At 43.8% G+C, this 15,060-nt stretch overlaps 1 protein-coding gene across 5 annotated transcripts in view; it reads right to left on the minus strand.

The window, feature by feature from the left end:
* LOC119650646 (phosphatidylcholine:ceramide cholinephosphotransferase 1-like) overlaps positions 1–15,060 on the minus strand; it is a 175,956-nt gene that overhangs the window by 93,118 nt on the left and 67,778 nt on the right. For 2 of the 5 annotated variants that reach the window (XM_038053576.1, XM_038053575.1), the window contains exon 2: positions 5,017–5,046. The exons of the other annotated variants lie outside the window; for them this stretch is intronic. In XM_038053576.1, the coding sequence (XP_037909504.1) occupies positions 5,017–5,046 (30 nt within the window). The remainder of the gene's footprint in view (positions 1–5,016; positions 5,047–15,060) is intronic. 5 annotated transcript variants of the gene reach the window in all.

The following is a 15,060-nucleotide window of genomic DNA, read 5'->3' on the forward strand; positions in this document are numbered from 1 at the left end:
ATTAAGGGATATTATAATGACTATAAGTGGTATAAGCCAATTATATTTCTTCCCTATTTAAAAGGATGCATTTCAAATTTCAATCAGTCTTCAGCTTACTTTGAACAATTGAGCAATTTCTTGGAATTAAAAATATTTCTTGAACTAAGCCATAACATGGATTCACGTGCTAAAAACACCAGTCTTCCGGAGCAGAAGTCACCCAAATCAACACCGTCAAATATTGTATCTACCTCAAAAAGAACCTACAGTGAAGCTCTGAGAAACACAGTCAGAAGATATATGGCTCGTATTGCAACAGTAAAGAGGCAGAAACTTTCTCATTCCGGAACCAACCTCTTCAAAGAGATAAGGAGAAAAGTATCACTGCCGTATGCCTCCAATCGACCTCTTTTGGAAAAGGATGATTCCGACGAAAGTTTTTCAGACGACGATGACTACGTAACCCAGCAGACCACTGGGAAGGACACTGAAGGTTACCCGGGATCACCATTGAGGTCGCATGCCTCACATCAACTTGCTTCAGGAAATGACATAGATTCCTCGGAAGACTTTTCATCAGACGATGAGTTCGTAACTCAGAGCACAGTCTTACTGGATTCTGACGAGGAAGAAATCTATGAATTGCATAAACAGGGAGCCAGCAGGCGAGACACAACCTTGAAATATGGCTCAGGATTCAGTTCAGACGAAGAGAGCCAGAGCGAGAGTTCAGAGGACGAACTTGAAGACAGTGAAGGAGGTTGTGCCTCAGATAAAGGACAAGACGAATCTGAGGCTTCTTCTTCAGAGGACGAAGAAGAATACTTACGGTTGTTCGAAGAGACCGAGAATAAAATGCTGACAAGAATGTTATTGGAGCATCCAGATGGTAGATCTTGAAAAAGGGACGGATGGTGTCCTGGCGATCGTGCCATGGAAGTGTAGCTGATAATTTGGTTTTTTACTTATTTAACGTATTTTAGTTTTTTTTTTCAAATAAAGTTCATGAAAGAAATAATTTTTTTTTGGTTTTTCATTAACAAATTTCAGGTGCAGTGACCTCAATGTAGGCCTGTATATAGGGGTAGCACATTTTCCTGTACCATTTTTTGAAGCGATGTAGTACAAAGCATTTGCCAGTCAAGCGCAGCGCAATATCCTTCTTCCAACTTTACTTAAAAACCAGTCCCTGAAGTCAGGTCCTCAGGTTAGCATTCTTAAAAATCTTTGAAGCTGGCGGTGAAGACTATGCGTTTTCGCCAATGGCTCCCGTGGCGCCTAAAAGAAGGAATGTTCCATGCCCAGCGGAAACTGGTGCTGCTTCCTAGTAACAAACCAGAAGACCCCGAGTCAAGTCGCCTATTCTGGTTGTTAGATGTTCCAAGCGCGGTGGATGGAGTGGAAGCGATTCTGGGCCCGTTCAGAAGACGCTCGATTCTTCACAGGCGCACGCCCTCGTGAATGGAAATGCTACTCCCAAGGGGAAGAGTGTAGGCGATACGGCATTATCCGAGAGAATCAGGCATCAATATAGATGGAGGAGGTTCGCGAGGCTTTGAAAAAGGAGTTCGACTTCATTGGACTTCAAGGGTCAGCGGTAAAGACGCTACGGAAAGCCCACAGAATAAAAATAACTAGGGGCTTAGGACTGCAAATCAACGGCGTCAAATACTGTATCAACCTCGAAAAGAACCTACAGTGAAGCTTTGAGAAGATATAGGGCTCGTATTGCAACAGTAAAGAGGCAGAAACTTTCTCATTCCGGAACCAACCTCTTTAAAGAGATAAGGAGAAAAGTATCACTGCCGTATACCTCCAATCGACCTCTGGTGTGGACACCTTGAAATATGGTTCAGGATTCAGTTCAGGCGAAGAGAGCCCTGATAGTTGTTCAGAGGACGAGCCTGAGGACAGTGAAGGAGCTTGTTTCTCAGATAAAGGACATGACGAATCTGAGGCTTCTTCTTCAGAGGACGAGGAAGAATACCTACGGTTGTTCGAAGAGACCGAGAATAAAATGCTGACAAGAATGTTATTGGTGTTGACGTTGCCACCATATATTTTGTCTTGCGTTCATTGATGTGCAGCCCAAGATCTCGCGCCGCCTGCTCGATCTGGATAAAGGCGGTTTGTGCGTCTCGGGTGGCTCTTCCATGATGTTAATATCGTCGGCATAGGCCAGTAGTTGGGTGTTGCATGTACCTCAGCATCACGGATCACTTTCTCGAGGGCCAGGTTAAAGAGGGCGCATGATAGGGCATCCCCTTGTCGTAGACCGTTGTTGATGTCGAATGGTCTTGAGAGTGATCCTGCTGCTTTTATCTGGCTTCGCACATGGTCAGCGTCAGCCTAGTCGGTCTTATTAATTTCGTCGGGATACCGAATTCTCCCATGGCCGTGTACAGTTTTACCCTGACTATGCTATCATAGGCGGTTTTAAAGTCAATGAATAGATGGTGCAACTGTTGTCCATATTCCAACAGTTTTTCCATCGCTTGCCGCAGAGAGAAAATCTGATCTGTTGCTGATTTGCCTGGAGTGAAGCCCCTTTGGTATGGGCCAATGATGTTCTGGGCGTATGGGGCTATCCGGCCTAGCAAGATAGTGGAGAATATCGTTTAGATGGTACTCAGCAACGTGTTACCTCTATAATTGCTGCACTGTGTGATATCTCCCTTTTTATGTATGAGACAGATAATGCCTCGTTGTTAATCCTCAGGCATTGATTCGCTGTCCCATATCTTGAGCACAAGTTGGTGAACCACTTGGTGTAACTGGTCGCCTCCATATTTAACCAATTCGGCTGTAATTCTATCGGCTCCTGGCGACTTATGATTTTTTAACCGATGAATTGCACGGGCTGTTTCTCTTAAACTTGGTGGTGGCAATATTTGTCCGTCGTCTTCAGTTGGCGGGATCTCCAACTCGCCAATGTTCTGGTTGTTCAGTAGCTCATCAAAGTACTCAACCCATCGCTCTAATATGCCCAATCTGTCGGAAATCAGATTTCCCTCTTTGTCTCGGCAGGATGAGCATCGAGGTGTATAAGGCTTCATCCTGCTGACTTGTTGGTAAAACTTGCGCGCCTGGTGCGGTTGCTCCCTGTACTTTTCTAGTTCATAGACTGGTTGGTTCTCCCTGGCTTCCTTTTTCCGTCTGTGAAGTCGCTTCTCGGCTCGGCGGAGTTCGTGATAAGTCTCTGCGCGTGCCCGCGTTCTTTGAGAATGCAACATTACTCGGTATGCGGCATTCTTCCGTTCCGTTGCTAGTTTACATTCATCGTCAAACCAGCCGTTCCGACTCCTTTTGCGGCTGGGGCCAAGTATATTTGTGGCCGTATCCATGATAACGTTCTTCATGTGGTTGTGAAGATCATTAGTTGATGCTTCATCTCCAGGTCCTCTATTGACTGCGGTTATTGCGGCATCCATTTCCCTCTTATAGGTGTCGCGGAGGGTTGTGTTGTGGATGGCTTCAGTGTTCACTCTCACCTGATTGTCAGAGGGGATTCTAGGTGGTATTGTTATTCGAGCTCGGAGCACCATGCCAACGAGATAGTGATCCGAGTCTATATTGGCCCCCCTATATGTTCTGACATTCATCAAGGCTGAGAGGTGGCGGCGTTCGATCAACACGTGGTCAATTTGGTTGAAAGTGGTCCCGTCTGGAGATGCCCACGTATGTTTGTGGACCGCTTTCCGCGCAAACTAGGTACTTCCAACAACCATTTCGTGTGACCCTGCTAATTGAATAGTCCGCAGTCCATTATCATTTGTTTTTTTCGTGTAAGCTATGGGAGCCAACGTATCGCCTGAGTACGGGCTCTTTCCCTACTTGGCTGTTAAAATCCCCAAGTATGATTGTGATATCACATCTGGGGCAGGGTTCGAGGGTTCGTTCTACTGCCTCGTAGAAGGTATCCTTCTCCGACTCTGCAGTCTCCTCTGTAGGGGCGTGAACGTTAATGAGGCTTATATTTCTAAACTTGCCTCCCAAGCGCAGAGTGCATAGCCGTTCGCTTATCTCCCACGTAAAAAGCAATTCTTCAAAACTTCGTCGACACCTGTCTGCGTTGTATCATTGGCGGTAGATAGCCCACAAATAAGGAGGGCGATAATCGCATAGTCACGCAGAGATCCTTTCGCCCAGGATAGCTAAAGCCACTTAGAGCAAAACAGTAGAAAAGGAGTGTAGACATCTCAGGAAGTCGTGGAATAACCTGAAGGGCTTTTCCGGTAATCACGGATGATGGAGCCTAGATGTATGGAATCTGAACCAAATGCGACACACGCGCCACCGTCGCGGCGCAAGCAACTACTTTAGCCGGGCTCTGAACTGGATACACCACCGTCGTGGCGCAAGCAACTGCGTGTGGAATTTTCTAGAGTGAAGTTGCCGCTTTGCGACGGAACAACGTGACGTCGCCGCCGCATTACCAGCTAAACCGACGCAGCACGGACGAGTCTGAGTTTGACCACCGAAGAGCACGCACGCAATTCTTGTTCCGTCCGCCATTGTAGGACTGGTAGATTCCATTCAAGACTTGTTAGAAATAAATTATTGTTTTCTACTGTTTGACGGTAGACGACCACGTTTCCTTTTTGTTTTGAGAGAAGAACTCGAGTCAGGATAGCGGCTCACCCATAATTGGCTGACGCGTAATAGCCCACTAAGGGGTATATGGCAACCATATATATTTCAGAACACAATCTTTTTCAAATTAGTATTTTCCTGTTGGCTGTTGTGTGAACTATAGATATTCTTATTTTATTCTAAACGAAACTAGGCTAAATTTCTCTATTACACTGAATGTTGTACTTACAGCAGGGGGGCAAACACAAAGCCAAAACACGGAATGAGAGGGCTTGTTACTACGCTCACGGCAGTGTCTATGAATTTATCTACTAAATGGATATTTGCAGCTTCAATCATGAGGAGAATTTGGAAAAGATACTTTGAAACATGAATTCACCACGCTACACAATGAAGCTGGACTTTAACGCTCTTAGGGGGTTTCATTTAAATATTACTTACATATTCATATGCAGCATGCAAGAAACTCACCTGAAAATGGAAAAAAGAAATTATTTATAAAAAATGTCCATCAATTGAAACCATAAAAAATATTTCCCTCGCCATTATTATATAAAAATTTTATCTCCACGAAAGAGATGGAAATCACTACTCTGTTTGTGGCGCGAAACAAGGGAAATACCCGGTTTATCGTTTCCCAACGTTATCAGGAAATGTCAGTAAGTAACTGATCCAAGCTTAATTTCAACCCCAAACAGAATATAACGTAAAGCTCGTAGTATTAATATTTATCGCATTTTCATGAAGCTTCGTTTGAAATTTCAAAGTGAACGGAGTGCATGGAGGGAAAGCTCATAAACTGGAAAAGTGAAAAGAAAATCATTTTGTCCATCAACAGTAATTTTTGTGTTATTTATTTCGAGGTCGTTTTTAGATTGAAAATTTCGCTAATTTATATAATTATCAAGTTCTGCTGTTCGCTCCTAATGTCCGGAAAATATAATTTCCCCGCTCTTCTGTGATTGCGTATAATTAACCCCAACAAGTTTTCTGGAAAATTACCATTATATTCTCTATTGCATTGCTCATTAGAGAAATACATAATTCACCAATATACTCCACGGCCAGTAAGTTTTCCACGACCACCTTTCCCAACCTCGAGTGGCTTTTCAAGCAATTTGGTGTTCCGTCTTGGAATTCTTTGTCATATGTTGATTACACCTAGGGCGCCCGGACCGACCCGACCCACCTGTTTTCTAAGGTCATAATATTTCATGGTAGTTTCCATAATTTTTACGAAACTCTCACTCTCTCACTCAGAAGAATTTCAAGTCAATTTTCCCGGGGAAAATTAAGGTTTTATGTGGAATTGCAGGTAGGAAAACAAAAGCGATAGAACAGAGAGAAAATGTGAAGTGGAAAATTAGGGCACTCCCGTCATCAGTTCGGTTTACAAGAGACGGGGTCATGGTGGGTAGCTTACACAGGAACGTGTCTTCATCTACTACTGCCATCCTGTCCCCAACTATTATTTGCTCCTTACGAGCCTTTTGTTGTTCAGCTGTCGTTCAGACGTGAAGTGCCTGCACGTATTTTCTAGTGAGGCTTTTGTACGCGGAATCATTCAGACCAGGGTCGACATCATAAAAACTCAATGATATTGAAGATTTCTGATAAAAGCCCCTCAGTGGACAGGGTTGACTGGCGGGGGAGGTTTAAATTAATAAATAGGGAAATTGAGATGGGAAGGCACTGGGCAGAAATGAAACTTTAATAGGAGTTGGAAAAAGTTTGAAAAGCTAACCAGGCACCGTCATATCTTGCAGGAATCCCAGAATTGGAGGACCTAGTTCCTAGCTCACCAGAGCCTAGAAGAGCTAGAAGAAAGACTATTCAACAATCGACAACCCTCATACGCTTTCCCTACTACGTACTGTGGTTGAACACTTTGCTATTTTCCGCTCTCCTTTTCACCAAATCAATATCCTTTTCGTTCGGGAATGGGAAAATTTCATGTTTAATACGATAAAACTCCGATTGGCTAGCGTTCTAGCTTGTAAGGCTCTCAAGTATGTATACCCCAACCAGGACAGGAGAAACTCAGCATTAATGATGCGAAAATTCTGGGAAAGAAAAAATCGTGTCCTAAATGATATTACGTGCTTCGCTATGGGTACCCGTTTTGTCGATGACGCTAGTAAAAATCAAATTAACCCACGACGGGTGCTAGAATAATTTGAAATCAATAGCCATTTTCGACAGAGTAACAATCGTGGGTATTTGGTTTTTCTGAAAATTCTCGGTGGAGGAAGTAGGAGTAGAATTTGGTTGAAACCATAGTCCCGTGGATAAAAGATATTCAATGGGAAATCTATCAGATAAAAGCTTAAATTCAGAGATGAACGGGAACGGTTTCTCAAACTTGTCTTTTTTGAGACCCAAAAACATTTAGCTATCACAGAACAGCTTCTCGGAATTACCAGATTAGGTTGGCCGCAGAAGTTGAACGTCTGCCAGATTGCGTTGAGTTTGTCATTTCAGGTTGTTGAACGGAAAATTGAACAATTTTTGGGATGTCTCCCTCGGGAGTGAGCATTCCCAAGGAGGTTTCCTGCTGGGTTCTCTCCGATATCGTTGTAATGATACGTCTGGCAGCTTCAACTTTAAAGAACTTATCCATTCTACTGATCGCCCGATATGGGCCCTGGTACGGATGTTGAAGTATCTCTTTTGGAGCATCGCTGTGGATGAAGACATGGCTTTTTTTGTCACCAGGCCTTTGAATATGAAGATTCTTCTGCTGTCATGTTGACATTTGGAAACCCTGTCTTAGCTCCATGGTGAAATTAGACGTGCATACCTGCTCGTTGTCGGACCGTAAGTTGAAAAGCTCGCCTGAGAGGCGTAATGGCTAACCATACACTATTTATGCTTCAGTTGCACCGAAGTCTTCCTTCCAAGCTGCGCGAATGCCTAGTAGCACGACAGGCAATACCTCCGGCGTCCAGCGGCTATTGTGACATCTTATTGGTGCTTTGAGCTGACACTGAAAACGTTTGACTATGTCATTAGCTGGCGGATGGTATGTTCTTGAAAACACCTCGATTCAAAGTGTCTTCCTTGATCTCTGGTGATCGGAAGTGGTATGCCGAAGAGATCCATATGGAGATCCATCAAGGAGCGTTCTGCCAACTGTGATGGTTTCTTGATCGAAGATTGGTGCTACTTCTGGCCAACGTGAAAAACGGCCTACCATGGTCAGGCAGTAGCGTCGCCCCTTGCAATAAGGCATAACGATAAGATCCAAATTAACGTGCTTGAATCTAGATGATGGTGGCACAAAGGTACCAATTGGTGCGGTCACATTACGACTCACTGTTTATCGCTGATAATTATTGCAACCACGCGTCTAATCCCTGTAATTGAGTTTGACAGATGACCAAAGATACCTCTGTGATACCAGTTTAACGGTAACGTTTGTTTCTGGGTGGGGTAACAGTTTTCCGGAAGGGTTGGGTAATTAAAATTACTTTTTTATTGTCATTTAATATAAATTAAAGACTCTAATTACACTTTTTTTTAATTTCATTAATTTAGGTCAATTGACATTATTTAAATTTGTTAGCGAAGATTCTTTCTCCTCTTCGTGCTAGTCTCGAACTCCGTCTCGAACTGACATCGAAAAACACGCTGTCAAAAATGGTTTTCCAATGTTGTTGCCAATTCTATTCGCACTTGTGCGCGTGTTATACGCAAATTGTTCGCTGCGCCTCAATACTCCACCCCCAGCTGAAACCAAAGGGGGATTTCAGCGGGGAACCAGACGCACAGCTCATCCAACCTGGCTGCCGCCAGTCAAAGCGGACGCCTCGTGCGGCTCTCACCCTGGTCGCGTTTTTTTGCTGGATGAAGGATTTTTAGCCGAGCCAAGGAGACCCGTTTGGTTATGTCCCGGTACCGACGTTGAGGCTATAATAATGAGGACTTACAAGGGCCCTCATAAGGTGACTGCAGCGGCCTACGAGGAGCGTCTATCCTAATTAAGAAGTGCGTACAGTATTCCAGATTCCTGGGCACGTCAGTCACGGTGGTGGCGGCTTCAGTTTTGGCATTGCGTCCTTGAGCAGACGCAACAGACCGGTAGCGTTGTGGCCTGACCTGACGTCGAGAACACGGTCGCTGGGGAGTTTCAGATTCCCCCCGTATACCAGTTTCGCGAGACTTGCAGCAAACTTTTCGCGATTCGCTGTTCGGAAGTCAGGAACGACGAGTGGCAGAACCTGCGACCAAGAGGGGTTGTCTTGAGCCATTATAGCGGCCCTCAGCGTCCTGCGCCACCTTTCGATCACGCCATTGGACTGCAGGTGGTGAACGGTTGTCCAGTGGCGCTGAAAGCCGAAGAGTTTGCTCAACTCTGAGAAAAGAGAGGATTCAAACGATATTCCTTGGTCGGTCATTATAATTGCGGGCACACCAAAGCGTGGAATCCATTCTCGACAGAGATCCTCTGCATACTATTGTGCAGTAATGTCTATCAGAGGTATTGCCTCAGACCACCGTGTGAAGCTTTCGATGATTGTGAAACAATACCTGAAACCGTGCGAGTTGCGCAAAGGGCCAAGGTTGAAATGTGTGGAAACGCCCTACCTCTCCCCACATGCTTTGTTGTTTTGCACTTCTGGCATGTGATGCAATGTCTGGCCCAGAAATTAATGTCTTTGTTCATGGACGGTCAGGAATGCTTCGCGATGACTAACTGATCTATCTTCCGAATGCCTGGGTGTGCTAGATCGTGAACGGTGTGAAATAGTTCCATTCAGGAATTGACCGAAATATATTAGGGGTACCCATAAGTCATCAATTATTTGAGGATGAGTAATTTGTCATCAGTCGTGTACTAACATCGAAAGTGATAACATCTAATTTACAGTGAACTTAAGTAGAGCAAGTAGTGAGTAACGTGTAACCAAGTGCATAGCAAGATTAAACTTGTTTTGACAAAATGGCGGCATTTGTACCATCAGAGGACCATATACGGCATTGCATGTTGTTTCATTTTCACGCTGGTTTGAACGCAGCTGCTGCGACTAGAAAAATTTGCGATACGTATGGCGAAGTGTTGGAAGTTAACAAGTGTCAAAGTTGGTATAGAAAATTTGCCGCAGGTGATTATGACCTTAATGATATGCCGCGAAGTGGCCGACCCGTACAGTTCGACGAAGACGCGCTGAAGTCGCTAGTGGAAGCAGATCCGAGATTGACCATACAGGAATTATCGAGAAGCCTACAATCAACCTGGTCAACCGTACAAAGACACTTACATCAAATCGGCAAAAAGTGTAGACAAGGTGTTTGGACTCCACATGAATTAAGCGAAAGCAATAAGGACCAGCGACGAACAATTTGCACATCTTTATTGACGAGACTGAACTCAGATCCATTTTTAAACAGGATCGTAACTGGTGACGAAAAGTGGATCCTGTACGATAATGTAAAACGCTCTAGACAGTGGCTTTCAGCAAATCAGGCGCCAAGACCGACATCAAGACCAACATTGACAATGAGGAAGGTTTTACTCTCAATTTGGTGAGATTGCAGTGGAATCATACACTTCGAGCTATTGAGAGCAGGCGAAACGATAACAGCAGACTCATATTGTTCACAATTGGAACGACTTCAATCAAAGCTAATTGAAAAACGGCCAGCTCTAATCAATAGAAGAGGAGTCATTTTGCAACATGACAATGCCCGGCCTCACACAGCAAGAATCACGCAAGAAAAAATAAAGGAGTTAGGATGGGAAGTTCTACTTCATCCACCTTATTCACCAGATATTGCCCCATCGGATTATTATTTGTTTCGGTCGCTGGAACATTCCTTACGAAATAAAACTTTCAACTCTGTCACCTACGTCGAAAGGCACCTTCAGTCATATTTTGCTTCACGGCCGGCAGATTTCTACAGGAATGGAATTGAAAATTTTCGCAGCAGATGGCGAACTGTTATTGATAATGATGGAGATTATATAATTGATTAAGAAATAAAAATATTAAAGTTTTAATAAATTTTTAATATCTTACTTAAAAATAATGGATTACTTATGGGTACCCCTAATATGTCCCTTGTCTAAGATCTCGCAGTATATATTGGATGTTGAGCCATTGGGGACTCCCTGAGTGTATATTTGGCGTTAGTCTTCAAGCTCTGAAGAACTGCGTCGTCCTTCTTCGCCTCGGCAATTGCTGGAAAATCGACCGTGGCGGCTATCTTGACCTCTGCAACGCGTGACAAAGTATCAGAAACCACCTTATCTTCCTCAGACACGTGTTGAATGTCGGCAGTGAACTGGCTGATAAAAATCAAGTGCCGTAGTTGGCGAGGGGACGCTTGTCAGACTTTCGCTTCAAAGCAAAATTGAGCGACTTATGGTCCCTGAATAACGTGAACGATCTGCCTTCAAGAGCATACTGGAAGTATTTAATTACGAGGTACGCGGTGAGCAATTCACGATCATAGGTGCTGTAGTTTCGTTGAGCTGGATTAAGCTGTTTGGAGAAGAAGCTCAATGGCTGCCAGATTTGATTCACTTTTTGGTGAAGAGCAGCACCAACGGCGATGTCTGAGGCATCGACGAATACGGCTAGGGGTGCATCTTGCTGAGGGAATGCCAGAAGTGTAGCATCCACCAGCTGTTGTTTGGTGGTCTCAAACGCTTGGACAGCCTCGGGAAACCACACAATCACGCCGAAGTCTTTGGTATTCGGCCTGGACAAGAAGGCGTCAAGGATTGATTGATGTTTAGAAGTTTAACATGCCTAAGAACCTTTTGAGATCTTTAACGATTTTTCGAAGCGACAAGCTCGAAACCGCTTGCACCTTGTCTGGGTCCGGTTGGATGCCTTCAGGGGTAACAAGGTGTGCGAGAAGCCTCACCTACGGTTGTAGAAATTTGAATTTCTCAACGTTAAGAACTAGACTGGTCTCAAGGAGACGTTGACCTCTGGTGGTTATGTGATGCTGAACTGGGTGGTTCCGCTTTGTGTCGGTTGGTTTATTAGCGCTGGATATTTTCTTACCAGGTCATCGAATTTTCTGGTTCCGCAAACTGTCAATATTGTTTTTCAGATCAACCAATTAACAATAGTGTCGTAAAAGAATCTGCACCTTTTATTGGTCGCGATAGATCTGCTTTCTGGAATTTCAAGTTAAAAACGCTTTGAAGTCCTAGGTTGACTTTAAGCAGTTTTTCTTCATACTTCTTGATCTCTGAACCATTTCATCCGCTAACATGTCGAGACAGCAAGTTCACTGAAATTTCTGTGATTGCTGCCGGCTGGCTTTGGGTGGGTTGTGCGATGAAGTTATGGTCTGCTTGTTGAGCTCTACGGTGCGGTCGACTGCAGTCACCACATCGTCTAGAGGGACGAGGTATTTGAAGCTGTCAGTATTGTATTCCTACTGGTAGACGCTACGCTACACTAACTATAGAGGTCTCAAAAATGCCTCAGAGACTCTACTACCTACAATTTGTTTCATATTGCGCAGGAGTTGCGTTGGACGCTGGTCGCCCCATTCTAAGTCATGTATGAGTTCCTGAGTCTGCTCCCTCATCACTTGCACCGAATACGGCTAAAAGAAGTTGTTTGATCATAGTATATAGTATTTCACTGCAGCTGGGTGATTTTCCACGATCTTCGCCAACTGCGCTAAGCCGGTCATGTCCAATTCTTCAACGACCTCGACCGCGCAAACTATAATGCTTGTTGCGTTTGCCAGAACAGTGAAAGCTGGAGGGCGATCATGCTGCATATTTCGGCAGATTCTTGCTTAGTTTCGTGCTTGACTTAGTTTGCGTCCATGTAACTTTCATTTTCCGAAGTCATCGTGGGTCACCAGTATAGGGAGCATTTGCATCGCCACGTGTACAAATTCCTCTATAAAGGAAACACGGGCAAGTTTTTCTAAATACAAACCACTTTATACCATTCGCGAATACTAAAAGTAAACTAGAAGGTTACGTGCTGTTGCGGATGACGTCTCGATATCTCTTTTTACCGATGATGCTGCCTCTCGTGGCAAAGTTCGAAGCCAGCTGGGTCTGTTCAGCCGAGTTGCCATAAGTTTTTTCTACTCAGGTTAGGGAAATGGATTGTTTGTCCTTTGCCGAATATGTATCCCCATGCGGCACTCTTCACCTGCTTGTTTATCTGGAGTCAAGTGGTCTAAGTGAAGATATGCCATGTGATCTCTGGCAAAATCTTATTCGGATGTATCTTAATAACCATAGGCAGTGGCATAGAATGGATTTCTACAACCCCCTCCCTGCTCGTCATCTGTGATGGGCCAAAATAATATAGATCGTTGCTGGACAATTTCAAGAGAGGGTCATCTTCTCAAACCGTCCTGGAGTAAATTAGAGGCACAGCGAAAAGGGAGTCTCGCAATTCAGCGTGTTCGTCTTCACGTGAATTATTTTAAAAACAACGAAAGAAGGGAGGGCGTCAAAACACTATCATGGACTTTTCAATGAAAACTCGTTATAATGTCCCAGCATCCCAAGTAGATATAAAAGGCTCGTCAACACAAAATGCCTTCATTCCACCAAAAATCCACAAGGTCGCCCTCGATTTCCCATTTTAATCATCCAATTTCGTTGACAAATAAACCGAGAAGCTATGACACCGCTCACGTCATATATCATATTCCACCCTGACTAATTCGGTTCGAGGGCCACTCAAGGATTTATTGGGGTATGCAACTAATGCGTACACACATTATTATTATTAATGTCTAGATTGACACGGTTTGATTACTCTGCCATGGAATGATAGGTTGTGTTTCTGTGTTTATGGACATGAATCCTTAATATCCGTGCCGGGCCGCCTAGCCTACGTACTGGGGACGAAAAAGATATGAAGGGCAAGTGCGACTGGAGTGAGCAAATCCGAACGAGTCTTATAGCCAAACTCGTATATCAACATTAGTTTAGAAAACTGTACTAAAAATAAAAGTATCTATTTTTGTCTCCAACTAGTTGCGTTTGCTGACGGCAATGCTGGGTCTTTTTTTTCTATCCCGGAGTCAATTAATGAGTGGAAAGTGTATTTATCAGGTACTCGCGCATTGACTGGTTCTGTCGAAAATAATGTAATTGCGTGGGTGCCGGGTGTAGGGGAGTGCAAGGTCTGCTTTTACGAAATTAACAAATCCAGCTCTAATAAAGAATTCATTTTGTGACCTTTGATTGAGAGATTGGAGCAACTGGGCCGGGAAACTCAATGAGAGTCATTTGTCTTTTCAAGCTAAGAATTTGGTGAATGTTCATTGCTTTTTATAAAAAACCATTTTTATTGCGAAGGTCAGGGTGGTCGTTGATTATTTGATTGTTAGTATAGTCTTGAGATTGTTATGGGATCCTATTTTTATCTGCTCCCCAAATCCTTCCTAGGCAGCTCTCCGCCGCTCGATCCTTCAAAGATTCCTCGAAGCATTCCTCAGTTCTCCTACCAATAGTGCCAAAGATTCAATCTTGAAAGTCTTATTGACGATGGAAGCGCAATATAAACAAATTATTCGCTTGCAACAGGTTGACTTTAAGCATCGAATACGGTAGGAAACTATGGTGATGACTATCAGATGGGCCCACGTCTCCACCAGGCATATGTGCGAAATTTATATTTACATCGACTTTAACCTTCCTTCCTCTGGCCGCCCCTCTAGACATTTCGTATTCATTCCGCTCCGTTTTGATATTCGAAATGTAATTATTCCCAGGTTGAATAAATCGGGGTTGAAAAGGAACGGACGATTCACAACGGAAGTTCTGTAAATGAATTTTCCAGAAGTTGTTTTTCGTGGTACAGATCTTTCAGCAGGCTGATGGGATATGGGAGAATCTTTCCAGAACTTTTGGGCTATTATTCTCGTAATCTTGATTTATGTAAAAGCAAAAGAATTGGTAGTGCTGATTGGAAATAAATAGAGAGCTCGAAAACAGCCATGTTTTGGGTAATACAACAGATTTATGTTGATATGAACGTTTGGGCAAGGCATGGTCTTGGCAATCTGGCTTAGCTGAGGAACAAAGAGCTGTTTTGGGCAGTCATGGGACTATGTGTTCCGGAAACTGCAAAATTTTTATTGTTCAGAATATTGTCAATATTTACGGTAATCGTTACCCTGTTGTTTCTACTGGATCTGAAGGAACACAAGAAGGAAGCAACCGTAATCTTGTTATAAAGTCAAGCTAGAGGTAGTCGCTATCATTGATTGGTGCAAGTTCAGCGGTATTTTATTATGGGAGCCTAAAAATCTCCAGGACTAGTTATCTCCAGCCCCCCATCCTTTGCCTTACCTAAGGAAAAATGGATTAATATCAGGCCAGTATCTCTGAGAAGACGTGAGAGTTGATACGGCTGAACGAAAACTTCTACGGCAAAATAGTAGCTTCTACGGCTAAACGTTAGCTTCTACGGCCGTACTAGACAGGACTCGTAGGTATGGATTACCATTTCGCTACTGGAACTACCGAATTTACAGCAGAAT

This window comes from Hermetia illucens, chromosome 3 (genome assembly GCF_905115235.1).
Source record: "Hermetia illucens chromosome 3, iHerIll2.2.curated.20191125, whole genome shotgun sequence".
NCBI classification, from domain to species: Eukaryota; Metazoa; Arthropoda; class Insecta; order Diptera; family Stratiomyidae; genus Hermetia; species Hermetia illucens.